Consider the following 26,538-nt stretch of genomic DNA (forward strand, 5'->3'; position numbering starts at 1 on the left):
GGGCCTGGCGAGGGGGCGTGGTCGGGCAGGTTCCGTGGTCGGGCAGGTTCCGCGGCCGGCGGAGCCCGGCGCTGAGGGCTGGGGCGGTGGCGGGGAAGAGGCGACTGCGGGGCGCGGCGCGGCCTCCGAGGGTAAGGCGGCCGCCGGGCCGACCTGTGGGGGTCTGAGGGTCGGCGGAGAGCGGCGGAGTCTGCGCGGCTCGGCCCCGGGAGACCGGTCCTCGGCCTGGAGCCCGCCCGCGCCGCCCCCGGGGCGCCCGCCGGGCCTGCCGCCTCGGTGCACGCCCTCCGCCGCTGCAGGCGAGCCGGGGTCGAGCCTCAGGCTGGCGCCTGTGCCTCGGTCGGCCGCCGTGACAGCGTGCGGTCTTCCGTGCTCGCGGGAGCGGAGCCCTCGGCGCGGGCCCGTCCGTGAGTGCACGTCGCCGTGGTCCGTCCTCTCCGCCCCAGGCAGGGTCTGCGTAGACGCGCCCCGTTGGTGCGCGTGGCCGGAGCGCGGGGCTGAAAGTTGAGCGGGGGGTGAGCAGGGGATCGTGGCAGACGTGAGCCCGGGGCGGGGGCGACAAGGACCTGTCACTCGAGGCGAGCGCGGCGGGCCTGGCACAGAAGGCGTGCTGGTGCCCAGGCCGCAGTAACCGCACGCTGCAGCCCGGGGGCTCAGACGGCGCGCGCGTGCCCACAGCCCCGGGGGCCGCGGTCCACGGTCGCCGTGTCAGCGCGGTGGTCTCTTCTTGGCTGGCAGACGCCCCCTTCTTGCCGCGTCCTCCTGGCGCTGCGCTCGAGCATCCCTGGTGTCTCCGTGCGTCCTGATCGCCTCTTCCTGTGAGGACACCAGTCAGATCTGGGCCCACCCCGACGACCTCAAGTTACCTCTTTAAAGGCCCAGCCTCCAAATGCAGTCACGTCTGAGATGCTGGCGCTTAGGACTTCAACATGTGGATTTGGGGGGACACAGTTCAGCCCGTAACAGAAGGAATTCACCACAGTGGACAAGAAGGGAAATATTTTCCGACAGAGGTGACAGAATGGCCCAGAGGTTTGAAAGCAGGGCGCTGTGCCAGGCACCTATGTGTGCCTCGTTCCTGGTTGCCCTCCCCTGGTTTTGTTTTCATTTGATCCCCCTGAAAACTCAGGGCGGACTCTCTTCCCTCTCTCAGGCCGACTTCACTTGGAGGTTTCAGCAGAGATGTCTCTTCCTCCAGGCAGTTTTCCCCTCACCGTCCTCCCCAAGTTAATTTGTACTTCCCTCCTTTAACGTCCCTAGTACAGTGCCGTACCTGTTTCTCCCGCTAGGCTGGCGCTTCCGGAAGGCATAGATGATCAGATCTGAGTTGTTCACCATCATGGGCTGGGTGTCTGACATACCCTTGGTGTCTGTAAAGTTAAGTGAATGATGGGACAACCGAGACAGCCTGTGGAGGGCAGGACACATGTATTGTTCAGTTTATCAACATTCCACCCTCACAAAAACGTCGTGCGCAAATTAGGCACACAGTATCAGTTTAACTGAAGTGGCCCGCCTGGCATCATAGGTCAGTAGAGAGCTGAGACAAGAATCCAGGCTTGTTTGCTTGAAGCCAGTGCTTTTGTCGTTGAAGTTGGGTTGAGGGGTAGAGGACAAGCCATTTGAAAAACATGGTGGCCAGAGGGGAAGGTAGGACCACTCTAAGGCAAGCTTGGTGCTGAGGGGCATGAACTGTGGGCCCTTGTAAACTAATCTATTGTTGGCCCTGCTGAGCAGACTTCCCCAGATTCTCTCCTTTGGTGTTTGACCAGTTGGTGAATTGCTTCACCGAACAGAAGGGCTTTGCTCTAGGAGCCCTCTCTGTAGGTTAAAATTCCATTCTGACTTGTTCCCTCTGGAAGCACCTGTTCTTTCACATCCGTCTAAGCCTTTGTTTGTTCTCTTTTCCTGTATTTCACTTCCTTTTGATGCCATTCGTTCATCTTCCTATCATCACATTCCTGGTATAGATTTGCAGCATTTAGAACAGGAAGATCCCTTGGAGGTTATCTAACCCAGTGGGGGACCTCTCCAGTTTTACAGGTGAGAAAACAGACCCAGAGTCTCCATTCATCCAAAAACTATGTATTGCGCACCTACTGTGTGCAGGGCACTCTTCTGGATACCAGAGATAGGCTGATCAATAAGATAGATGTAGAACACGTCTTGACACCGGAGGTTTTTGCTCCTCGTCACAAAGTCAGTTAACTGCAAAGATGGAGGAGAGCCCTGTACTCCTTGTGTCACACCACACCACCTTGTGTGCCGCGCGGTCATCCTCAGAGGGCTGTGCCGTAAGGTGCTTATCTGTGGGGTTACCTGGACAATCAGGCATTGGCAGTAGACTAAAGAAGCAACTGATTCCATCCACGGAAAGCCTTTGATCTGCACATGTAACTTGGAATAGTGGGTGAGGGGTGGGCTTTGGAGTCAGGTTCCCTGGGTTGAAATCCCAACTCTGCCCCTCCTTGATTACCTCTTACTCGTTAGCTGTCTGACTGTCCTCTCTGTACCTGATCAGGTTATCTCTTGCTGTGCCGTAAACTACCCCAAAACAGTAACTTAAAAATTATTTTATTTTATCTCACATTTTTGTGGGTCTGGAATTCAGGGAGGGCTCCATTGGACAGTTCTGCAGCTCCACATGGTGTCGACTGGACGTGGTGTTCAGCTTGAGGGGGCTGCTCTGGCGAGTTCGCTGTGGCTTTGCTCCCATATCTGGTCCTGGGAAGGGGTGGCTGGAAGGCTGAGCTCCACGGAGTCTTCTCCCGCCCCCTGAGTCTCTCCACTTGGGCGTCTTACAGTCTGACTGCCAACGCAGGCCTTCCAGGGCCAATGTCCCAAAAGATGGAAGGTGGAAGCTGTTAGCTCTTGGGTCCTGGGCGCAGAGATGAGCACAGCTTCACGCCCTTATTTTTGCCTCTTCTACTGATTAAGGCAGAAGCTGCTCAGATTCGAGGGGAGGAGACCTAGATCCCACGTGTTCCGTAGGAGGAGAGTCGAAGAAGTTGTGGTCGTCTTTAATCTGCCAGGTGGCTCACTGTCCTCATCTGTACAAGGAAGACAGTGGCAGTACCTGTCTTACACTTATTTTGAGAATTAAATGAGTTACTGTGTATAAAAGGCTTAGAATGGTGCTGAGCATATAGGAAACATTTTATAAATATGGGTTACTAGGTACAGGATACATTATTATTTATGCTTGCTATTCATAGGACACAAGAAATATAAGACTGATTCTTTTTCCGGAGCTTTTTATAATATTGGTGAGGAACAGGGTTGACATCATGAAGCAATTAGAGAATTACACTAAATAATATAGAATGGTTAAAATTTTTATGGTCAAAGTAAATTGTGGAATAGTTCATAAATTTGCATATCATCATAACTCTAAGGGTCATGCCAAAGCATTTTTTTCCTTTATCACTTGTGTATAGCTAGAAAATGTCTAAGGTAGATTCAGAATATTTGCTGCATTTTAACATTTAAGTCTATGGAGGAAGGGTTTGTGTTGTGTTTTTAATGTCTTTTTTCTCTTGGGAGATAGCATAGACTCCAGGGTTTAGGAACCAGGACTTAAATCCTGGTTTTGGAACATAACAGTTTTATGATCTTGAGCAAGTTACTTAAAATCCCCATTTCTTAATTTCCTCACTTGTAAAATGCTGATAATAGGGTTCTTGAAGCTTTGAGTTAATGGATATAATATGCTTAACACTGTGCCCGGGCTTTAGTAAGCAGTCAGTAAATGATAGCTAATAAAAATAAACCAGGAGGCCTTTAGTTTTCAGACATCTGATGGAGCAGGGGTGGGTAACTGATTACTCAGTCATTTGGCTGTTCAGTGCCTTTGAGGACTCAAAGCTGGGGACAGTGCTCCATCACCTGACATAATGCTTCCCTTTCTATATTCTTGTTTTGGGTAGTATAACCCACTCCCAGTGTTTCAGTGTTGCTCTTTATAGGTGACATCATCTCTGGTCCCCATTTTCTCTGAATCCCACTCTGATCTCAAACCCGGAGAGCATGCTAATACCCCAAACTCTACCTAGCAAAAACTAAGCTTTCAGTAAAGAAATAGGGAGACCAGAATAAGTATAGAGCTGGGGGTGACGTGATGGGGGAGGAGTGCTGGAGATGCTGAGTTGAGGGGTCTTACCGTTGGAGATGTTAGCAGCAAGTTGGATATTTGGAACTGGTGGTCGAAGCTAGAGTTTCCAGTTTAGGAGTTGTCTGCTTAGAACGGATGAAGGCCAAGAAGAGATGTGATTGTTAAGGGAGAGAGAAGAGGGCACAGGTGCTGAATCCTAAGGGACGTTCACATTTGGGGGGCTTGCAGAGTAAGAAGTCCAGCGTAGAGCTAGAACAGATCAGGGATACAGTAAGAAAACTGGAAGCATCGTAGGGAAAGAGGAGTTTCGAGTTGGAGGTGGGCAGACTACAGTGCCACATGTTGCAGAAAGCTGGGAGGGTGGGACTGAGGACAGGCCGTTATGGGCAGGTCTGTTCAGCACAGTGAGAGCAGCAAAGTTGCGAAATGAAAAAGGAGTCGTGAGAAAGTACAGTGGATGTGTAGATTGCTGTTTTGAAAAATGTAGTAGGAGAGCCTTGGGATGAATAGATATGCCTAGAGGGTGGGTTTTGGTCTCATGTTTTGTTTTCCTCTTCTTCAACATGGAGTAATCTTGGTGTGTTTGTAGGAACTGATGAGCCCGTGGAGGAGAGTGAAGCAATGAAAGGGGTGATGATGGAGCAAATCCTGGCAGAGGCAGGTGGGAATGGGGTCGAGGGGAGAAGGGAAGTTTGCTTTGGGTAGAAGACACACTTCATCCTGTGAGGCTGAAGGGATTGAGGGAGGGGTGAGTGGGAAATTGGGAGTTGAGAAAAGAAATTAAAGGCATCCAGGTTGTATCCAGTTATCCATGGGCTCAACCTTCTTAAGGTAGGGTCACAGTCATTTTTATGGATGAGGGAGACAGACGTGTGGGAGTGGAGAGAATGGAAAAGATTTAGAAGAGCTGTTGTGGGGACTGTAGAGGGAGTCAAAAAGACATAAATAGAAAACATTACTAACCATCGTTAATTAGCAACAGAGGTTAGTTAGCATGAATTTTAGTGGTTGAGTATCTGCTACGTGCCAGGCAAAGATGAATAAGGTGGTGCCCTCAGAGCTCACAGCAGAGTTGAAGACACAGATGTTGGAACATAATGACGAGTTGTGTTACAGAAGTATGTATGGGGTAAGATCACAAAACAGTGACCCCAGAGACAGACTTGAGGAGGGACCAACGGGGAAGAGGAAACACGTTAAGAATGTCAGGAGAGGCTTCTAGGAGTGGGAGACGGCTCAGCTGAGCCCTGATAGGGAGAGGGCATTGTCCAGAAGGTGGGAGAGTCAGATGTAAAGCAAGTATTCCCAGGACGGGAACTGTCAGAACCAGAGGCTTTTGGTTGAGAGTGAGGAAGAGGTCTGCAATCCACATACTTCAAAGTCACCCCAGTGCTTACAATGCAGATACCTAGGCCCCACCCTGGACCAAACAGAACTCTGGGCCTGTGTCCTGGAATCTGCACTTTTAACAGGCTCTCCAGGTTTTTCCTGACAGATAACATTTTTTTGAATACTTAATGTGCTAGGCGCTATTCTGAATGTCCATGGGTTCCCACAGTCATCTCAATAACCTGTGAGATAGGATGCGGAAGGTAGGACACGGAAAAGTCTTTTGCCCAAGGTCACATAGCTAAGGAGTAGTGGGCTAGGGCTAAAAACTGGCCAAGAATGTAGCTTGTTTGGGGAGCTGCAGGTAGGTTATTTTGGCCGGCACATAGCGGGACTAATAGGAGATAAGGCAATAATAATACAAATAATAGAAGTAGGGGTTGTATTAGAAAGCTTAGATTTTAGCTTTGTGGTTTAGTGACTTTCCAGTAATGCTGATTACTGAATATTACTTATATAATGCACTGAGACTGAAAGCAAATAAAGCAGATAAAACTACCATTTTAACCACCACAGTCTTGTTCCAGTCTGACTTCATTTCTCCCTGCTATTCATTGTCCATAAATCATCTCTTACTGGACTGAGTTCCTGGACGTCAGAGCCCGTGTCTTACTCATCTGTGTGTCTGACTTGAACTGTTTTGTTGAGTTGTGTGTCATGCACTTTTTTGTGTATGTTTCCTTCCCTAGAGTTTAAGCTTCGTGGCGGGGGGACCTGGCGTGTTTTCCTCGTTCTTGTAACCCTACACCCTGGCGCACGGTGGTCAGTCAGTAAGTAGGTGTTGGATGATGGAACTGTCTGTACCCACGTAATGGCTTCCCATCTCATTTGGAATCAAAGTCAGGGATCTTAAAGGGCACTGCAGGGCTCTACGTGGTCTGACCCTCCCCAGCCCACCCCACCCGACCCCCAGCATCTCCTACCACTCTCTTGGCTTCAGCCACAGTCTTGAGCTCAGCAAGCACCTGTCTCAGACCAGTCATGCTTGCTAGTATTTCTGCCCCAGGTACCTGCACAGTTCAGTCTCTTACTTCCTTCAGGTCTCTGCTACAGGAGCTCCTTCTCAGAGGCGTGAATGAATGAATGGACACGCTGCTTTGAGATGCCTCTTTTCTCATTGTCTAGTGGTGGTGATTTATTTTGACTTGTACCTTTTCTCCTCAAATAGGCTCCTAATTTCCTCAACTTCTAATTCAGTGCCTTGTATACAGCTGCCCAATAAATATTGATTTGATCTTATTCACTTGACTTTTTTCTAACTTCGTAAGTGTTTTTATATATTTTTTTTTCATTGAAGTATTCCTAAGTAGAAATGAGAGAAGTGCATATCGTATTCTCATGGTCATGTTCTAGATTTGCACTGTCAAATGCAGTGGCTACTTAAGTATACATTAAGTTAAAAGTTCAGCTCCTTGACCATACCTGCCACATTTCAAGCACTCGGTGGCCACACGTGGCCGACAGCTACCATGTTGAACAGTGCAGATATGGAACATTTTGATCATCACAGATAGTTCTGTTGAACAGCACTTGTCTAGATGCTTAAGAGACAACGTTTTTATGTTTGTTTTAACTGTGACAAGGATTCATGACAGTGAACCACAGATCCATCAGTGGGCTTTGGTGCCATTTAGTTTCCAGTCATGACATGGAGAATTGCTGTTTGATCCGCTTTCTCTGTTGTAGGTCTCCTGAATGGTTGAGCATGGACCCAGTTGCTACTCACAGCTGCCATCTCCTCCAGCAACTGCACGAGCAGCGTATTCAAGGCCTGCTGTGTGACTGTATGTTGGTGGTGAAAGGAGTCTGCTTTAAAGCACATAAGAATGTTCTAGCAGCGTTCAGTCAGTATTTTAGGTACGTATTTTAGACTTTGTTCTTCTCATTGTGTGGAGAAAAAGCTAGCATGGAAGTATTTTACTACATTTTATTTTCTTCTTGAATTTCACAGCCCTTTTGTAAGGCCTTGTGGGTTTTTTGCTTTTGTATTTAAAGTAGCCTGAGAGGAAGAGAGCCTTTAAATTAAAATATATTTGGGGTTATGGAAAGTGTTTTGGCACTAATTTAATAATTCTAATTAATGTCAGTCTTCTGTATATGTTTCTTATCCTTTCGGGATGAAAAGGTTGAAGAATAGAATTTCTGGTAAGAACTTTTCTGTGATAAGAAATTGGAGAGGGGAAAACATCCTACATACTGTTTTTTGGGTTTTTAAAAAATTAAAACATTTTAGTTTTGGTTTCTCGTTTGAGTGTTCTAAGAAAACAGGTTTGAAGTCAGTTTACTTATTCCTATAATCATTATTGCTTATATGAAAGATTTACTTATAAATAATACAAAGAAGTAGTATTTCATTTATTTTAACGTTATGAGAGTTAAGTTTCTACATATATCTTCTGGTAACTGAGATTTATCTCCCTTTAGGCACTAGGCTTCTTTTTTTAGTACCTTTTTTCCCCTAAAATCTATGCCGTTTCGCTGCACTAGTAAACAATATATGGAACATGATTTAATCTTTCCTTGATAATCCTGATTCATCAAATTAAACCTCAGCTGCTCTCAGTGCTATAAGGGCACAGTATAATGGGTCAGCTCAGTGAGGTAGCGGTGCCTTCTGTCCCTGTCCAGAATGGCCCCAGACTCTGGCTTGGCTGTTGTCTGTTTCTTCCATCTCCCCAGGATAGTTGGGTTTAGGTGTTGTGGTACATTGGCTGTTGTGAGTTCTCCCCACCCCACTTCTGTTTTGCACTTTCCTTAGGTAAGAGCAGAACTGAAAGCCGTTTTGGCAAAGCAGATGATTACATTTGATAAAATGTCTTCAACAAACTTGCAAGATACTTTACCTTACTCAGCCTGGTGTTTTATACACAGTACAAATTTGTTGTCCTGTGAACTTGACTTGTGCCCAGAATGAAGTGTCTGGGCTTTAAGGTGCCTTTTTTCCTCACTGACTCGTAGGGCTTTTCTCACTGCTGGTTTATGGACCGTTGGGTTGCTGAAAAACCTCTAACAGCCAAATCAATTACTGATTACAGAAGGAGTGTTTATCAGCTATCTAGAGGGGTCAAACTCAGAGACAGAAAGGAGAACGGTGGTTGCTGGGGCTGGGGGTGAGAGGATAGGGAGTTGTTACTGAGTGTAGAGTTTTTGTTGGATGATGACAAGGTGCTGGAAATGGATGGTGGTGATGGTTGCACAACAATGCAAATGTACTCAATGCCACCAAATTTACCATTTGAGCCACATTTAAGTGTTTAATTTAACATGTGTATATTTTGCCATGATTAAAATATTAAAATTTTTTAAGTGAGCATGTATCCAGGTTTGGGTTTTTTAGCTATTTTTATTTTTAAATGTTTTTAAGGCATTTAGATACGGAATACTTTTGTATGTGTTTTATGACCTGAAATAGATAATTTGTCAGACTAAACATAAATTATTGAAAAATGTGTGTCCTTTAGTTTGCTATACCCTATCTGTGTGCAATTAATAACATATATGGATAATTAGATTTTGAAAAAGAACAATGAGTATATTTCAGAATTTTTCTTTGAGATCTATTTGGAAGGTTGGATATTCAACACACTAATTCATGGATATTGCTTTATTGGATGGCTTGCCACAATTTTTTAAAGGATGAAAACGTAATTTTAAAATCTTGGCATTTGTAGAAGGGTAGTAATTTTGAATATTAATATGAATATTATTTATAAGAAAAAGTTACCAGAATGTATGAATTCTTACCACTGTAAGCAGATGTCCTTTCTTTTATCAGGAGCCTCTTTCAGAATTCCTCAGGCCAGAAGAATGATGTTTTTCACTTGGATATTAAAAATGTAAGCGGCATCGGGCAGATCCTGGACTTCATGTACACTTCTCATCTAGATCTTAACCAAGACAATATACAAGTCATGCTGGACATAGCACAGTGTTTGCAAGTTCAGAATGTTCTGAATCTATGTCACACGTTTTTGAAATCAGCTGCCGTAGCCCAGCCGTCTGGCATGCCTTGTCCCAGTGCCTTCTCCCTGCAGGGCGCCTTGACGGCTGACGCTGGCTGTGTTATGAGTGAGAGCCACCCTGCTCGTTTGCTGCAGGAGTGCTCCGCAGACCTTCAGCACGGCAAAGCGTTGGATGAACCGCATTCTCGCGCTCCACCGTCAGGTCATCCACCTCACTCGACAAGTGAAGCGTCTAAAGAAGCCCCTGGTACTTTTGATGGCAGCTGCACAGAACTGCCTTTCAAACAGCCAAATTGCTACTACAAACTCAGGAATTTTTACAGTAAGCAGTACTATAAACAAGCTACTGGTCCCAGTCACGAGAGAACAATTGAGCAGCCTTTCACCCTCAACACAGCCACAGACCTCGGTGCCATAGAAAACCAGCCGTGTGCTGTTGGTCATTCCGAATGTGTCCTGGAGTCTGCTGAGCACTTGCCTTCCAACTTCCTGGCCCAGCCTTTGAGTGAATCTTCCGCAGACCCTGTGTCAGACAGCACAGGCCAGCAACCCACCAAGCAGATGAGGCTCAAAAAGGCCATTCACCTGAAGAAGCTCAATTTCCTAAAGTCACAGGAATCTGCAGAACGCACGTCTGACCCCAAGTCAGATGACAGCTTAACAAAGAGGATTGAATGTGCTCATGAAAATACTGTAGAGAAAGATAGCGGCCAAAGTCCTGAAGAAAAAGAAAGTGAAGCACTCGTCAATTCTGAGCGTTTTAATTGCGCTAATGAAGTGGAGAGGCCGGAAGAGCCTGCGGCGCTGGAGGACCAGTCCCAGACGCTCCAGTCCCAGAGACAGTACGCCTGCGAGTTGTGTGGGAAACCTTTCAAACACCCGAGCAATTTGGAGCTTCACAAACGGTCTCACACAGGTACACTGATTCCGCACCAGGCAAAGGCAGAGGAAGTGACGCAGGGGATCCCACCCCGCTGCCTGCTCCTGTTTTTGTAAGGAGTTTTGCTGTTGCTTGATGACGTCGTTGATATCCACCCACAAAGTCAAGGAGTCTTAGCGACTTTTTATTTTGTATTTTTGGTGATGCCTCTTAAAGGATAATCTTGAAGTTATGTGAATGCTTTTGTAGAGCCAGTTTCACTTTTTATTTTAATTACAGTTTTATCTGATAAACCTTCCATCCCTAAAGTATAGTAATTATTTTGATGCACTCAAAATTTCAAACTAATTCTAAAACAGATAAGCTGTGTTTAGTTGTCTCTGTAGAATTAGATTAAATGTAATTTTTAAAAGCATAGTGTAGTTTAATTCAGACTAAATTTAGCTTGGGTAATTCTAAAAGTTCTCTTGGAAGTGATTTGAAGATCTGATTTTAAAACTTGTGATTCAGGAGGCAAGAGGTAAACTTTTTTTTTTCTCCCCAAATCCCCCCAGTACATAGTTGTATATTTTAGTTGTGGGTCCCACTGGTTGTGGCATGTGGGATGCCACCTCAACATGGCCTAATGAGCAGTGCCATGTCCGCACCCAGGATCTGAACCCTGGGCTGCCAAAGCTGAGCGCACAAACTTAACCACTCGACCACGGGGCCGGCCCCAAGAGGTGAACTTTTTAATAAGGATCAGCTTTAACCATTTGATATTTTCCAATGAAAACTTTTCCGTTTTGAACATTGAGTTTTCAAAGTTTTCTTACCTTAATTCATACCTCCTCCTCTTTCCACAAAAAGTTTACTTTTTCCAAAAGCTTTTTTAAGTGTTATACAATACATAAAGATTATGTTATGCGATACGTATATATTACTTTCCTCCCTGTAATTAGACATGAGGACTCTAATATACATTATAAATTAATGACGGTTGCCTCATGGGCATGAAAAGTAGTAACATGCTGCAGGAGGCTTCCAAAATCACTGCTCTTGAGGTGCTCATGTATTGCGTTTACTGGTGCGACCTTCTAGTATCGCTTTGGATTCCCAGTTTGCTTAGATGTTTACTACCTTGTTGTATTGTTGGGAGACAATTAATATTTGTGAAAGCCCTTTATAAATCCTAATGTATCTGAATATAAATCATTATTATTATTACTAGAGGTTCAGAATTACTCCATACAGAAGGCAGTATCATTGACTCAGTTTTGCCCTGAAAAAACTGAATTTAGCTCATTCTGCTTGCTTAAATTTCCTAGAGCCTAATGATCACTATAATTTTTATTGAGAAACTTGATTGTTTAGCTTTAAAGGAAACAAAAATTAAATCGTTTACTCTGAGAGAATGTCTCTGATTGACAGCAGTCAGACAGTTAGGTGGCAGAGGTGCTTCCTAGGGTAAGTTACTCAATTGAGAAGGGCAGCGGTCCCCAAAGTGTGATCTGGGGAACGCTCTCAGAGAGTCAGTGAGGCCAAAACTACTTCTATCGTAGTATGAGGTGTTACTTGCCTTTTCCTTCTCCTTCTCTCCTAAGTGTCCAGTGGAGTCGGCTAAAGGCTACAGGATGTGTGACGAGGCCACGCGCTGGTGGCCAATGAAATGTCTAGTCATGTGTTTTAAAAATCACTCAGTTTTCATTCCTAACGTGGACTCTACCCACATATATAGCCCACATAAAAGCCCTGGAGGGGCCTCGATTAAGAGTGGGAAGGGGTCCTGAGAGCGAAGTGTTTGAGGACCACTGGCGTAGGCTTGTTAGCCCTGGTCACTTGTGGGTTTTAGTAAACAGGGACCTCTTTTCCAAACTCTTGTGTCTCATAGTGGAATCTTAACATTATCTATTATCCCCATAATTTTAGACATAAATACAGTCCCAGAATACAGAGTTAATGTGATTGTAATTACTCAGGGTCAGAAGCTCCTCCCTCATCCTGCAGGAAGCTGTTCAACAGTTTCAGGAAAAGATCAAAGTAAAAATATCCTGGCAGGAGCCCAGAAAGCCAGCAAGCTAGTACATCCCAGCAGTACAGTAAGAAGAGAAACGTTGCTATTTTTTAAAGAGGATCTTAAGCCACTTGATTTGAGGGGAATGGGGAAAATGTCAAGTTCTTGGTCTTCAAAGTGTGTTCATTAGGGTTATGTAGATTCAAGGTGGTGCCTTGAAGTATACTTTTGAGCAGATCATTTTCTAGAGAGTGTATTCAGAACTGCTGTGCTTTCTTTGTAGTGGAGTTCCATTCACTACAATGTATTCTATGCCAAAATATAGTTATTCAGTCACTAAAATCAGAGGAGAGGAAGCAGTCAGCAAGGGAGCCCAGCTCCCTGAGTGAAATCTTGTTTCCCTGTTAGTGTGGTTCAGCCACGGCTGAAAGGCAGTGCAGAGGGCCTTTTCCCTGTCCGCTTTCAGGAGGTCCCACCTTGTTTGGGGCATTCCCGTATTTGAGCCTCGGGGGGTGGGAATGCGTCACCCTAGTTCTGTTAGGAATCGCTGGCAAAGTGAAGGAGTCAGGCTGAAGGACAGGCGAACAAGGCTCGTGCTGTTCGGCCAGAAAACTCACATTCGATTGTCACCTGAAGGGGAAGACCGTCCAAAGCCTGGGGATGGTGTGAATGCAAATAAATGAGTTTGATTTTAACATAGGTTTCTCTTTGGAGAACAATTTAACTTTGTAGAGAAAAGTAAATATAGATTTCACTTATCATCTCTGCCTGTCATCTAAGGATGAGTAGTGAGGAGGATGCAGAGAGTCCCAGTTTTCCTACTGTTACGGTAAATGCTCTGTTTTGAAAGGTCGGACACAGGAGATCATCTAAACATTTTAAACAGAAATCATTGTGCCAGTATTACTAATGATTTTACAAGTTGTTGTTTTGTTTTGTTTTAGGTGAGAAACCTTTTGAATGTAACATTTGTGGGAAACATTTCTCTCAGGTGGGAATACTCTTATTTACTGTTAATAATTGGAAACCTGAAACCCAGTGTTTATTTCTATTATAAGTAAGATATACTTTTGGACTTGTGAGAGAAGCCTCTGATGATATTTGTAACTTAACAGACTTCGTACTCAGAAGAAAATAATTTTCAAGAAAACCAATTTCCAGTTCGTTGGGAAAAAATAGCATTTTTGATAAGCATGTGAACTCTCACAATACCTTTTATTCCCCCCATTAATCCAATTGTAGTATACTTCTTCTCTTTCCCGGTAATCCACATTGAGCGTCCACCTGGAGGCTGCAGATTATGCTGGGCTGGATCCAAGACAGATGTCTTCATATTCTTACTGGGACTGTGCATGCGAGAACGTTGGGGAAAAGGCCAAACAGTTTCATTCCCTCCTCTTACTGCCTTTGAGCTGACCTCTGTTAAGATCGTTAGGACATGTATCAATTCTCTCATTCAGCCAGCATCTGTTGGGCCCTTCTAGGGGCTGTGTACTGATCTGGCACTGGACATAAAGAAACCTAGAGATTTTAGTACTTTACAGAAAATTTTGAAAGTAATAGAATGGCTTGTGGGAACCTACTTTTCCTTCTGAAATGGAAGGTAACCTCATCCGCCATGTGCCAGGAACTGGCATTCCAGAGGTAAATAAGATAGAAGCTGCTCTTGAGCACGTGCGCAGTGCTGCAGAGGAAACAGTCACCGCACAGCTGTTTCTGCACACGGCGCGAAGAGTCCTGTAGCAGCAGCACAGGCCAGTGCGGCTTCACTGGGGCAGGGACCTTCGAGCTGGGCCTTGACAGAGGAGTAGAGAGCTCTGGTAAGGGTTGGGTCGGTAGGCCCTGTGGAGCACAGAAACAGCCAGAGCAGTGCCATCTTTTGACACATTCCCTGTGGGGCCAACGCTTCCACTTTCCCCTTCATCATTTTCCCATGTCCTAATGTCTTGCTTTGTGTATTAGTCCAGGCCAGGGCCGTGTCTTATTGATCATCCAGGAGAATGCCTAGCACCCACTAAGTGTGCAGGAAGTTTCTGGTGACTGAACAGGCGGTCAGTCCTCCAGCTGCTGCTCTCGTTGAGGCTGTGCTGCTTCATACGAGCCTAGCCTGGGAGTTCCGAACTTGCTTCTAAAGCCAGACAGTCTGGATTTGAATCCTGCCTCTGGCTTATTGCTGTGACCTTGGGCAAGCTACCTGACTTTTTTGGCACTTCAGTTTCCTTATCTGTAAAACAAGGATAAATAATATTAGTGACCCCAATAGAGTGTGTGGAGTAAATGAGTTAATAAATACTTAGAATCCTGCCTGGTGCTTAGTTAGCATGTACTCAGGAAACATCATTATTCCCTATCCTGTTGCCATCACCTCCTTTCTCATGTCTTCAGTCCTCTGCTCTTGCAGGTCAGTCTTCCTAAGGCACACCCGCCCCCACCACCACCGTTTTGATCTTACCAGCTTGGGTGTAGTGGGAAAGCATAGGGCCTGGATTAAAGACCATTAATAATTAGCAATTACAACTTCTCTGGGCCTCATTTTTCTAATTCTTAGAATACAGATAATACTCCCTCATGGGGATATTAGGAAGATTAAATGAAAAAATGGACATGAAAGCCCTTTATACATATAAACTGTGATAATAAAAATTTCTGTCCTTTTCTTGCTTGGAACCTTTCCATGACTCTTCCTTGCTAACCAAATAAAGTGAAACCCGACATTCAAGCATCTCGAGTCTGCCCTCAGCCTCCTCCCCTGGCCTTGATGCTGGGACCCACCCTCAGAGGTTCTGACTCTGTTGGTTTGGGGTGGAGCTCGAGTGGTGGTGTTTTTTTAACACAGCAGTTTTGATGTACAGGCCTGTCCACTACTTCAGACCTTGTCCTTCATTTCCCCTCCCCAGTCCCACCGAGGGCAGTCCTGAATGATGGACACTGCAAAAATCCTCTTTTCCTCTGTGTTGATGTCTGTATTTCTGTCAGGTTTTTCGAATGTAGAGTTATGTATAATTATGGTTTTCAGCTGTATATTGCTGTTTTATTTCATAGTGAAATGATGAAATTTTTGTGAACAAGGACTCTAAAAAAACTTCATTCAACAAGTATTTGTTGCAAGCCTACAGTGTCCAAGAAGTTCTGCCTTGTGCTGGGGACAAAGATGAATAAGCCTTCGAGAAGCTCATTGTTTATAGGAAGAAACAGATGTATAAATGAAACATTGGAAGTGCTGTGACAGAAATATGTACAGGGAACAGCATGGGAGAGAAAAGAAAGTTGTCATTTCCACCTGGAAGGAGTGGTGTTTGGGGTGGGATGAGGCTGTGAAATGTATTAAGAGATTGCTTAGGTGAGCCCTGAAGACAAGGAGGCGTTTGATAAGCCTGGAAGCCTCTGGCCTCCCAGGTCCAGGGGGCAGTCAGTAGTCTTTACATAGGCGTGCTTAGTAAATAAGGCCCACTAGCCCGTCCTTCGCCTTGAGCCAACCTTCATTTCTCATATGAACTGGAATAAAGGTTTCTGGTTCCAGTGGGTTGGAATGGTCCCATGTAGTTGCCAGTGTTTTCTTTGGTAGAAGAGAGTTTGTAAATATTTTCCCTTCTGGAAGATTCAAAAGTTAGAAAACAGATTTACCAAGAAGAATTAATCTTTTATGCTGTTTACTCAATTTAGTATTTAGTGGGGTTAGTCTTTTTAAAAAGTTCACCACCACCTTAGTGATGAGTCAGCAAGCAGGATAAGCCTGGGTCGTGACAACAGAATGCACGTGAATTACTACCGTTCTGGGCACTTTCCGTGCCCCGACCTCAGGAAGTCGGAGTCACGCCGTCCTTCAGAGTACGAGTGAGGCTCCGTTTGGAGTGACGTCTCCTGTGCAAAGTAGATCCTGGACCGTTCAGTGCATCCAGAGGAGAAAACCAAGATAGGACAGGTCTGGAGTGCCTGTCCCATGAGAAACAGGAAGAGAGAACCTTGATGCTTTTTGCTGTCTTTTGGGAGAGGAGTAGGGTTGTTTGTCTCTCTAAGGAGTCGGAAATAGAAGCATTGAGCAGCTGGTGCACAAAGACGCATTTGAGAGGGCCGGTGTCCTGCTAGGAGCGCTGCTAGGACACTGCTAGGAGTGGGGTGGCTCCTGTGTCCTGGAGTGAGTGAAGGGTGCCGCCTTCTGGAGGAGGCTGCTTAGCGATATGGTTTGCAGGGCCCTGATGCCAGAGGTGGCAGAGTTTCGTCCCATCTGTGGTGAAAATGCAAAAGTAAGAATATTTTAGTGAACTTGTCCTAAGTTACGAAATTTTCAACTCCCAGCTGATATTTCCCACACTTTCGGTGTTAAATGTCATTTTATTAAAAATAATGATCATTGTTATCTAGGTGACATCTCTAAGTTAATCTTCAGATTTTTTTCGCTTTTAAAGTCTTAGAACTCCTGAACTCAATGACTTTTAAGATCTGAGTTCCCTTTTATCACCAAAGTTTTATGGTTCCCTGACTATTTTTTATATAAACCACCATCTGCTATTGGAAGAGTTCTTGTAGAGAATATATGCTTGGTTTGATCATATTTAAATACTGCTGTTCAACTACATATTAGGAGTTTATTTTTAAATTTACACTGCCAATCAAATGTTAGTTCTTTTCTACAACAGAGTTTTTCAGTTGAGAGTTCTGGTAACTCCATCCTAATTTAAAATGGTATTTGCTTAGAAAGAGTAGAACTTCCTTTGCTGCAAATGTCCTCTGGCACCTCAGCAGCATGAGCTGAGTTAGCGTCGGTCCCAGCTGGAGGGCTGAGGCCGGCTCTCTCCTTCCTTGAGCCTCCGTTCCGTCTCTGTAACTGTGAGCAATGCTTCACCAAGGACATGGTGATGACAATGTGAAGTCCTGTTTGCAGCTGCTTACCGAAGCGCTTCATTCCTCAGTAAGCTCTTAGTAAATGACAGTTTTCAGGGATCAAACTGCAGATCATCTCTGAGATGTGGTCTGTGTACTGAAGATATAATTAGGGCAAAAATGTATCAAAGTTTGGCAAAAATAGACACACTTGACTTAAGGTCAAATAATCTGGGCCCCAGTTTGCTATGTAATTTGGTATAAATTATCTGAATGCATTATTGGACTTTTGTGTCTGAACCTTTCCATTATTTAATCTACTTTTACACTATTTCTCAGACTAATATGTGCTCCTTTATCTGGGGGAAAGATAATTATTTTCATTATACGTTTCCAGTATTAAATAGCTAAAGAAATTATACAGTGCTTTACTACTGCTTATTATAGTATTAGGTGGAAGACCTTCCAATTATATTTGCTTTGAAAACAAGCGATCGTTATGCTTTATTTAGAAAGGAAAAATGCAGTGTTGGTACGAATTGGCTCAGAATGCGTTTCAGTCGTAATACGTAGTTTGCAAAATAACTTGGAACAAGAGGGATTTAATCTAACAGTTGAGCAGATGGTGTTATTTAAATTGTTACATAACTGATGAGCTTTTCGGAAATTTGGAAGTGGCTGATTTAAAAGAGTCGGTGTGCATTATCTGAACTCCAGTGAGCTGTCTCCTGAGCGGCAGAGTGACTGCGTCTTAGGGAGCAGTCAGCACAGGCCAAGTTACTCCCAGAAACGTGCACATCCAGGTTTTCCCCTCACAGAAGACGAGAGTTTAGACTCACACAAGCTAATATTAATTTCTGACCCAGCCATGTAACTAGAACAGCTAGTTTATTTATCTGAATCTCAGTTTTTCATTTAGAAAATAGAAAAAGTGATTACTAAGGGAAATTGGTGACGTGTGTAAAGGTCTCAGTGAGCCAGAAGTATTTTGCTGTGGACTCTTGCTGCTTTCTTATCATTAATGGTTATTCTGTTGAAAGCTGGGTATTTCCCAGTGTTCAGCCAAATTCCTTCTCTTTGGCTGTCTAAAATGAGCCAGAGTGTTTCCTGAGCCACATTTATCATATTCTGAGGTGTAGCATCTAACCCAGTGTTTCCCAGAGTCTCATAGACAGAAAGAATCTTCTGTGTTTTGTAACATAAAATCCAGACAACTTTCGATATATCTGTAAGTTTCCACTCACAGGTGGACTTTGGACCCATCTTCAAGCCTATAACCACGAGCTGTCTTTGCATTTTATTTAAAATGTAGTTTACACATTTACAAAGCCAAGTTTATTAGTTGAGTAATACTGTTACTTCTCCCCTTTGGGCTTATTTTGTCCATCCTACCTGCACATTATTACCCTGGGGTGTATTCATTATTTTCATTGTTTTTGTAACAAAACACTATAAAAAATTGTGTGGGAAATGACAGATTGAGACTATTAACGTAAATTTAGCAATGGAAGATTTTGTTTCCAAATTGTAATTTGAAACATTAGCCAGAAGCTTTTTTAATATCTGAGGGCTTTGCAATTTTAATTTCATTGTACTTTAGGCAATTTAATATTGATTTCCTATTGATGAGTACATGGGAATCTCTTTTGTGATATCCCTTTAAATAAGTTATTCTTTGTAAAATGCTGCTAGTTGCAGAAATGAGGAGCATAAAAGGCCCACAACTGAGTGACGCCTGTGAATCTCCTGATTTACATCTTTGCACAGAAGTTAGAACGACAGACCTGTCAGGCAGGACGCCTGTGCTACCAGGGGAATAGTTGTTGGAAATGTCTTACCTTCTTTATGAACAAAGCATGTTTTTAGGAAGGAACAATGAATACTGAAATAACCAAGAAGAAGCACTACTTTGTTTTTCAAATGATGCTTGCATGTAGATGGTTCAAATTAAAAAATATACAAAGTGAAAGACATCAAGATCTGCTTAAAATACAAGCTTAGTGACCACCAGCACAGCCTCCACAGCATGTTGGGCCGCTTTAAGAGAGAAGCAGCGCAGTGCTGCCTGAGCTGGGCCGAGCCAGGCTCACACAGGGCTCGCACAGAGCACGTTCACTCAGGAGCACAGAATGGAGGCGCATCTGTGTTCTGCAGATTGCTGGGCAGGGGCCCCTCCCCAGGGTTAGAATCGGCCGGTGCCCGATCGCCTTGCACGTGGCTGCTTCTGAGTTGTGCTTCTGTAGTCTTCGTTTGGAATTTGCAATGGAACCTGACTAAGTCTGTCAGTTTTCCTTTTGAATTTTTATAACCTTTTAAAAAAAATTTTCATTATTGGTATGCTTTTTCTTTTCCATTTTTGCAGGCAGGTAACTTGCAGACTCACTTACGTCGGCATTCTGGTGAAAAACCGTACATCTGCGAAATCTGTGGAAAGAGGTCAGTGCTGGGCTCGTTCTTCCACGTGTAAGGAACAGCTCTAGTCTGGGTAGCTCTGAAAGTCAGTGTTCTCTGAGCTGCCCGTGGGCTCACCCTCACTGAGGGACACAGGTAAAGTCAAACACTCTGGCTTTTCTTGTGACACAGATGAGAATGACAAAAAGAAAAAGAAGTCTTAATTGAAAGAAAGAAAATCTAGGACACAAGTCTCAGGAAAAGGGATTTTACAGGAAATAATTATTTTATACTAAAATTACTGTTCATTCCAAAAATGTGTATTCAACTAGATGAAAGTGCCCACGGAGGAGAGTGGCTAGTAGGGGACGTGAGACTTGCGGCCTGAATGCTAGACATCAGCAGAGAGGGCACGAGGAAGGGCGCCAGCCGGACCGTAAGCGGGGCTGTGAGCTCAGCAGGAAGGAGCGAGCTGACCCTGAGGGCTGGCTGGGGCTTTGACTTGGGAAGGAAGAATTGACATGGCAACAGAGTCGCATTCTGGAGATGGAATGCACATGTGGAGATGGTCCCCCCTAGGTGCACACAGGCCTCCGCTGTGGACCCGTCCCCTCACTGGGGTCATTTGGCAGGAGTCCACATGCTCTCATCTGATAGTTGTGCCAGGACAACAGGCATCAGTCAGGACTGTACCAGTCACATAGCATGTTATTCATTCATCTGTTTAACCAGTCACTCATTCAACATTTATTAGGCACCTGCTGTATGCTAAGTGCTGCGAGGAAAACGTAAAAATAAAGAGTACAAATTCTCTGCCTTTGATAAGTTCGTACTCTAGAGTATGGGGGAAAGAGATGGCATGGGCACCATTAAAGTCAGAGTCCTCTGAGGCACATACCTGGGACACCAGGGAAGAAGCAACTCTTGATCCAGTTGCAGGAAAACACTTGTCTCTGCAGATGGTAGAAGGCAAAGAGGGGAAGCTCCCCAGCCAGCATGTCTCTCTGACTGCCGTGGCTGCCTGCGTGCGGGCCCAGTGCACTGCCCAGGGAGCACTGCTCGCTTCACGGCCAAGCTGCGTAACCCCTGCTGCTCCAGCTGCTGCCACTTCACTGTTGGTCCCTGAGTGTCTGGATTTGTGTGGTGTTTTAAATGTGAGCCTCTGAACTCCACTTAAAAGTAAGGCATGCATTTAAAATCATATCTACATGCAACATTTTCCCCCAAAATATAACATATCATTGTGTGATCAAGTGTGGCAGACAGGAAAGAGCATAGGTTTTCATATTCAAAGGCCTGGATTGGACTTACTCCCTGAGTTGAGTTAGTGACCATCTCTGAAGAAGAAAGACTAATGAAACTAGGTAGAAAATAATGTTTTAAAAACGAAACATTTGCATCGTTTTCTACTTTCCTTTAAAAAAGAGCAAAAAGTAAAGATTTTTAAAAATGCATGTTTCAAGTGAAATCAGGCCACTTCTGATTACTGAAGGAGTGTAGGAAGCAGTTCACCTCCGCTCTCAATGACTTGCAATTATAAATTTGCAGTAAGGTAGAAAGGCTCTTAATTGAATTTCCAAATTATATTACAGGTTTGCAGCCTCTGGTGATGTCCAACGTCACATCATTATTCACTCAGGAGAAAAGCCACACTTGTGTGACATCTGTGGTCGAGGTATAGCTGAGTGTTTTTTTCTTGAAGATTACTGATTCCAACGTTCTCAGTCCTTCAGCTGAACACCTGTCATGGTCTCTCTAGGATTTAGTAACTTCAGTAATTTGAAGGAGCACAAAAAGACGCACACGGCTGATAAAGTGTTCACCTGCGATGAATGCGGAAAGTCTTTCAATATGCAGAGGAAGCTGGTGAAGCACAGAATTCGGCACACGGGTGAGCGGCCGTACAGCTGTTCTGCCTGTGGTAAGTTTCTGACCATTCCACACCAGGCGGTCAGCTGGGCATCCCTGGTGTGGGAAGGGCGCTGGTCTTCATGCCTGCTCTGTCATTGGCTGTTTTGGAGTCTCGAATAAGTCTTCCCTTTTCTCATAGGTAAATGGGAGTGACGCCGTTTCTTTACCACTCCATGTGGTCTTCTCTCATTCCGCCTTCACATATCAGATGTTTGTTCAGTGTCTCTGAGGTATCAGGAGCTGTCTGCAATGCTCCAGGTACTCAGATGACTGATAAGGAGTCCCAGGTGCTGCGAGCTCCTGGTCCGTGTCTGTGGGGCGTAGGCAATTGGAAGAGTCGGGAAGAGCGTGCTGTGCAGCAGCAGGTGCCAGAGCACAGCAGCCCAAAGGGCAGGGTGCGGGAGCTGCAGGTTTGTCCGTCCTGCTGGAGCATCGGGAGCACGCGGTGGGGCCAAGAGGGAAGGCTCCGTGAGATCGTGTACAGTCAGGCATTGCTTAACGACCAGGATACGTTCTGAGAAATGTGTCGTTAGACGATGTCGTCATGCAAACATCGTCGAGTGTATTTACACAAACCTGGATGGGATAGCCTACTACAGACCTAGGCTCTCTGGTACTAATCTTATGGAATGCCCGGCGTTTATGTGGTCCATCGTGGACCAAAACGTCGTTATGCAGCGCATGACTGTAGTGTGAAACAAAGGGCATTTCTCCGGGCATTTGACGCATCGGTGAAGTCATCAAGGAGGGCGAGGCAAAGCTGGCGGCCCTCGGTTTCAAGGGACATTACTGCACAGATGAGGACATGGGGACTCTGAGTTAAGCCATCCGCTACCTGAGATCACAGAGAGTTGGAGCCTCTGAAGAACCGGGGGCTGGGGAGGGGAGTGTGCATGCACATATGTGCCCCTGACAAGTACTAGACAATGCAGATTGAATCATGGGTGAATAAGTGAATAAACATTTTTATGATTTCCTGTTTAGAACAAGCGGGGAAAATGCTCAGAGTCCGGCTGTGGCTCCTTCTAATTGTAGTTGGTATCTGAAATAGGGCAGGACTTCTGGGATGTAAGCAGAAGGCAGCTTTGTTTTTATCTCCTGGATACAGATTTAGGCAACTCCCTGACTATTCTGATCACTTTTAAAAAATAAAATTGCATCGCTTTAAATCATGAATGCAGTCTCAAATCACTAATTTAAAGTGTCAGTTCCAAATTATTATTGCAACTGTCAACTTGATTTAAGGTTAAGTTTTCTCTTCCCTCCCCAGCTGGGACCTGCCGCTGGCTAAGACGCCTGTAGGGGAGGAAGCCAAGCGGGACCCTCTCTTCCCCAGCTTAGGCTTCCACCGCTTCCCCACCTCACTAACCATGGTTTCTGACCCTGACGAGGCCAGCTTGGGGGGAAGTGGGAAAGGGAGCAGGAATATTCTTACATAACAGCTTTATTGGGATACAATTCCCATACCATAAATCTACCCATTTAACGTGAACAATTCAGTGGTTTTTGGTATAGTCACAGAGTTGTGCAACCCTCACCACAGTCTAATTTTAGAACACTTCATCGCCTGCAGAAAGAAACTCTATACCCATTAGCAGTCACTCCCCATTCCCAGCCCCCTGCCATAGGGAACCGTTAGTCTACTTTCTATCCCTATAGATTTGCCTATTCTGGACATTTCATATAAATGGAGTCATGCAAGATGTGGTCTTTTGTAACTGACTTCTTTCGCTTAGCAAATCTGCTGTGGACATTTACAAGTTCACATATGGATGTATGCTTTCATTTTCTTGGGTTCAAAAGACAGGTTGTTTTCAGATGGCTTCGCATTCTGGGCCGTGTAAGGTAATGCTTCTCCCTCTCCCTCCTCCCCGCTCCCCTGCCTCCCCACTCCCTCCCTCCTTCTCTCTCCCTCTCTCTCATTCTCTCATTTCCTGCTCCTTCCAAAGACAGCCTTCCCTTCCCTTTTCCTTCCCTTCCCTTCCCTTTTCCTTCCCGCAGCATTTTACTGCACTAACATGCCGACTCGCATTTTCCTCCAGCTGGACCTTCTCCCCCAGCCCTTGGTTTTGTAGCAGATTACTCCGAGGAGCCTTTCTCTGTTGAGGGTCTCGTGGCCCCCTGGGCAGCCCTCTCAGGCCGGATTTAAAGCACCCCAGGCGGCTCTCTTGCAGGCGTGACCCTCACCCGATGTGGGAACCACTCCTGTTCTGTGCGCCAGGGCCGCAGGCCTCGCCACTGCAGAGGGGACCCTCTCTGCTGCCCCGTGGCTTGCTCGATTTTCCCTGCAGGAGGCAGCAGCCACTCCACTCTGCCCTCATGGCGGGGACACGTGTCGAGCCTGCACCCCTGTCTTGACTTGAGGGATAAAGGAGAGACACCTGCCACACTCCTCCCTTGGTGGGAACTCGACTGTGGCTGAACTTCACACGTAATAAGGACCCTCGACATGCTTGTCGTCTTTCCCCAGTAATTCTGCTGTTGAGAATGAATCTGAAGGAAACAATGAAAAGAATGAGGCTAACTGAACATCAAGTAGAGTAGGAAGCAGGTAGAAACAGCCCAAATGTGCAAGAAATAGAGGAGCTTAGGCAGCTTCTAATCCACAAAATGGCGCTTGTCTGAATAAACATATTATACATATGTTGTAAAGACAGTGCAGTTAACTGTAAAAATGCTTTTACTATAGTGTTAGGTGAAGGAGACTGAGCCTGACGTTGTGGGCAGAATGTGGAAGTAAAAACAAAGAAAGAGTTAGTGCCGTAGCTTTCAGTATTTTTTATGTGGGAAAAAGCCACATTTTAACACATGTGCATTGATGTCTAGTTAGATTGTTCAAAGGCTGTTTTTTTGTGAATGGCCCACCATTGCTGGACTGGGGCTGGATGGGTAAGAATTCAAATATGGTGACACGTGGATAAGTGAGAAGTTCTAAATGTAAGTCCACATAATTGTGAAGTTTGTTCGCAGACCTTTGTAGTCTATCATGACTTCTGTAAGGTTATTTATTGATTTTTCTCTTCTGATCTTCTTACCTAATCCAGTCATGGAAATAGATCCCCTATCTTTATCATACACACAGAGAAAGGAAATAGAACTAGAAGAGGTGTACATAAAATTATGTTAAACGATGAGTACAGAAGTACCTTTAGCAGAGATGTTTCTAAATTATAGATTGGCTGTGTTGGATTTATGGAAATTTAAACGAAACTGACAGGGCTTCCCAGCACTGCCCAGGCCGGCAGGGACAGGCGCCCGGCCCACCCAGCACTGCCCAGGCCGGCAGGGACAGGCGCCCGGCTCACCCAGCACTGCGCGGGCCGGCAGGGGCAGGCGCCCGGCTCACCCAGCACGGCCGGCAGGGGCAGGCACCCGCACCCAGCTCACCCAGCATGGCCGGCAGGGGCAGGCACCCAGCTCACCCAGCACTGTCTGGGCCGGCAGGGGTAGGCATCCGGCTTACCTAGCATGGCATGCCTGTTCAGGGAGACAGAGTCTCTAGAAGGCTCGCTCTGAGGTCCCCAGAACCAAAAGGCTGCAGGTTGGAGGGGCCTGTGATGGGAGAAGCACGGAGTAGTCCTCTGGGTGAGCAGGCAACGGCAGGGCTCAACGCGGCTCCTGTTAAAGCAGAATCGTTGTGTTTTAGAAGGGGAGGATTCTTCCACAATGCCCTCTTCTCAAAGGATCTCTTTTTCTTTTTCCAGGAAAGTGTTTCGGGGGTTCAGGTGACCTCCGCAGGCACGTCCGCACTCACACTGGGGAGAAGCCATACACGTGTGAGATCTGCAACAAGTGCTTCACACGCTCTGCCGTGCTACGGCGGCACAAAAAGATGCACTGCAGAGCCGACGACGAGGGGCAGGACGCCCTGGAGGAGTTCACGCAGGCCATCGAGACCTCTGATCTGGAGAAGTCTCAGAGCTCAGATTCTTTTTCCCAAGACATGGCTGTGACTTTGATGCCCGTGTCTGTCAAGCTCCCTGTCCACCCAGTGGAAGATTCAGTGACAGAATTTGACAGTCACTCTGCCGGCTCCTACTGTAAGTTCCGCTCGATGCTCCAGCCTCACGGAGGCGGTGACCAGGAGAAGCTCAGTTTGGATCCTGTTAAACTTGGGAAGCCCCAGATGCAGCAGGCCCCGCATCAGGCGTACGCTTACTCGGACGTGGACGCCTCAGCCAGCGACGAGCCGCTGCAGGCCGACGGCATGGCCATGGTCCGCTCGTCGCTGGCCGCTTTGGACAATCACTGCAGTGACCCCCTGGGCAGCCGAGTGTCTGCCACGGCTTACAGGAACTCCGAAGGGCAGTTCTTCTCCAGCATGACTCTCTGGGGGCTGGCGATGAAGACGCTGCAGAATGAAAACGAGCTGGAGCAGTGATGCCCACCGTCCATGGTGCTCAGCATCAGAGGCATTTTCTGAGTTCAGCAGCCTTGTATCAACGCTCCAGGAGAGCCGCTTCCCTGTGACGGCCCCTTCCGGGCAGCCCGAGAATGGTTGGACCATTTCCTTCCTGATGCTGGCTGATAATTGGAAGCATCTTGAGCTCGGGGTTGGGAAGAAAGGCCGCTGGCTCCCCGGGGGAGCAGGCACGGGAGTGGACAGCTTGCGTCCCAGAAGCCAAAGGCTTGAGAGACCGTCTCACTGACTTGCGCATGGGAGGGTGCAGACTTTGGGTCAGCTGCTGTACAATTTGGTCATGTTAAAGGGAGAAATATGTATGTATATGTAAAATACCAATGTTATTTTTGCATTTTTACATAATTGAAATTTGTAGCATTTTGTATTTTTATTTACACAAAGATTTTATTTGTATATGAAACTCGTGCTATAATTTAATTTGAGTAAAGGAAACTTGCCTTTCTATATAATGTTGTGTGTTTTCTCCAACATCATTATTAATCTAAAGACTGTAGTGGTGTAAAAATGAACGTCGTCAAGGGGCTGGCCCCGTGGCCGAGTGGTTGGGTTCGCGCGCTCCGCAGCAGGCGGCCCAGTGTTTCGTTGGTTCGAATCCTGGGCGCGGACATGGCACTGCTCATCGGACCACGCTGAGGCGGCGTCTCACATGCCACAACT

The 26,538-nt window shown here is 45.8% G+C and overlaps 1 protein-coding gene across 8 annotated transcripts; it reads left to right on the plus strand.

The window, feature by feature from the left end:
- Positions 1 to 8: 8 nt before the first annotated feature.
- On the plus strand, positions 9 to 26,330 carry ZBTB49 (zinc finger and BTB domain containing 49). Of its 8 annotated transcripts, none has more exons than XM_070506233.1 (10): positions 23 to 131; positions 4,701 to 4,772; positions 6,190 to 6,270; positions 7,187 to 7,357; positions 9,276 to 10,378; positions 13,280 to 13,326; positions 19,519 to 19,592; positions 21,140 to 21,222; positions 21,307 to 21,468; positions 25,163 to 26,330. In XM_070506233.1, exons 4-10 carry the CDS (start codon positions 7,206 to 7,208, stop codon positions 25,837 to 25,839), a joined length of 2,298 nt encoding a protein of 765 aa, XP_070362334.1. In that variant the 5' UTR covers positions 23 to 131; positions 4,701 to 4,772; positions 6,190 to 6,270; positions 7,187 to 7,205; the 3' UTR covers positions 25,840 to 26,330. The 8 variants fall into 8 exon arrangements, with proteins under 8 accessions (XP_014719820.3, XP_070362334.1, XP_044623771.2 ...); XM_070506234.1 differs by lacking the exon at positions 23 to 131 and adding an exon at positions 1,926 to 2,043; XM_044767836.2 differs by lacking the exon at positions 6,190 to 6,270 and having other exon boundaries at positions 42 to 131.
- Positions 26,331 to 26,538: the final 208 nt, after the last annotated feature.

This window comes from Equus asinus, chromosome 3, assembly GCF_041296235.1.
Source record: "Equus asinus isolate D_3611 breed Donkey chromosome 3, EquAss-T2T_v2, whole genome shotgun sequence".
Lineage (NCBI taxonomy): Eukaryota > Metazoa > Chordata > Mammalia > Perissodactyla > Equidae > Equus > Equus asinus.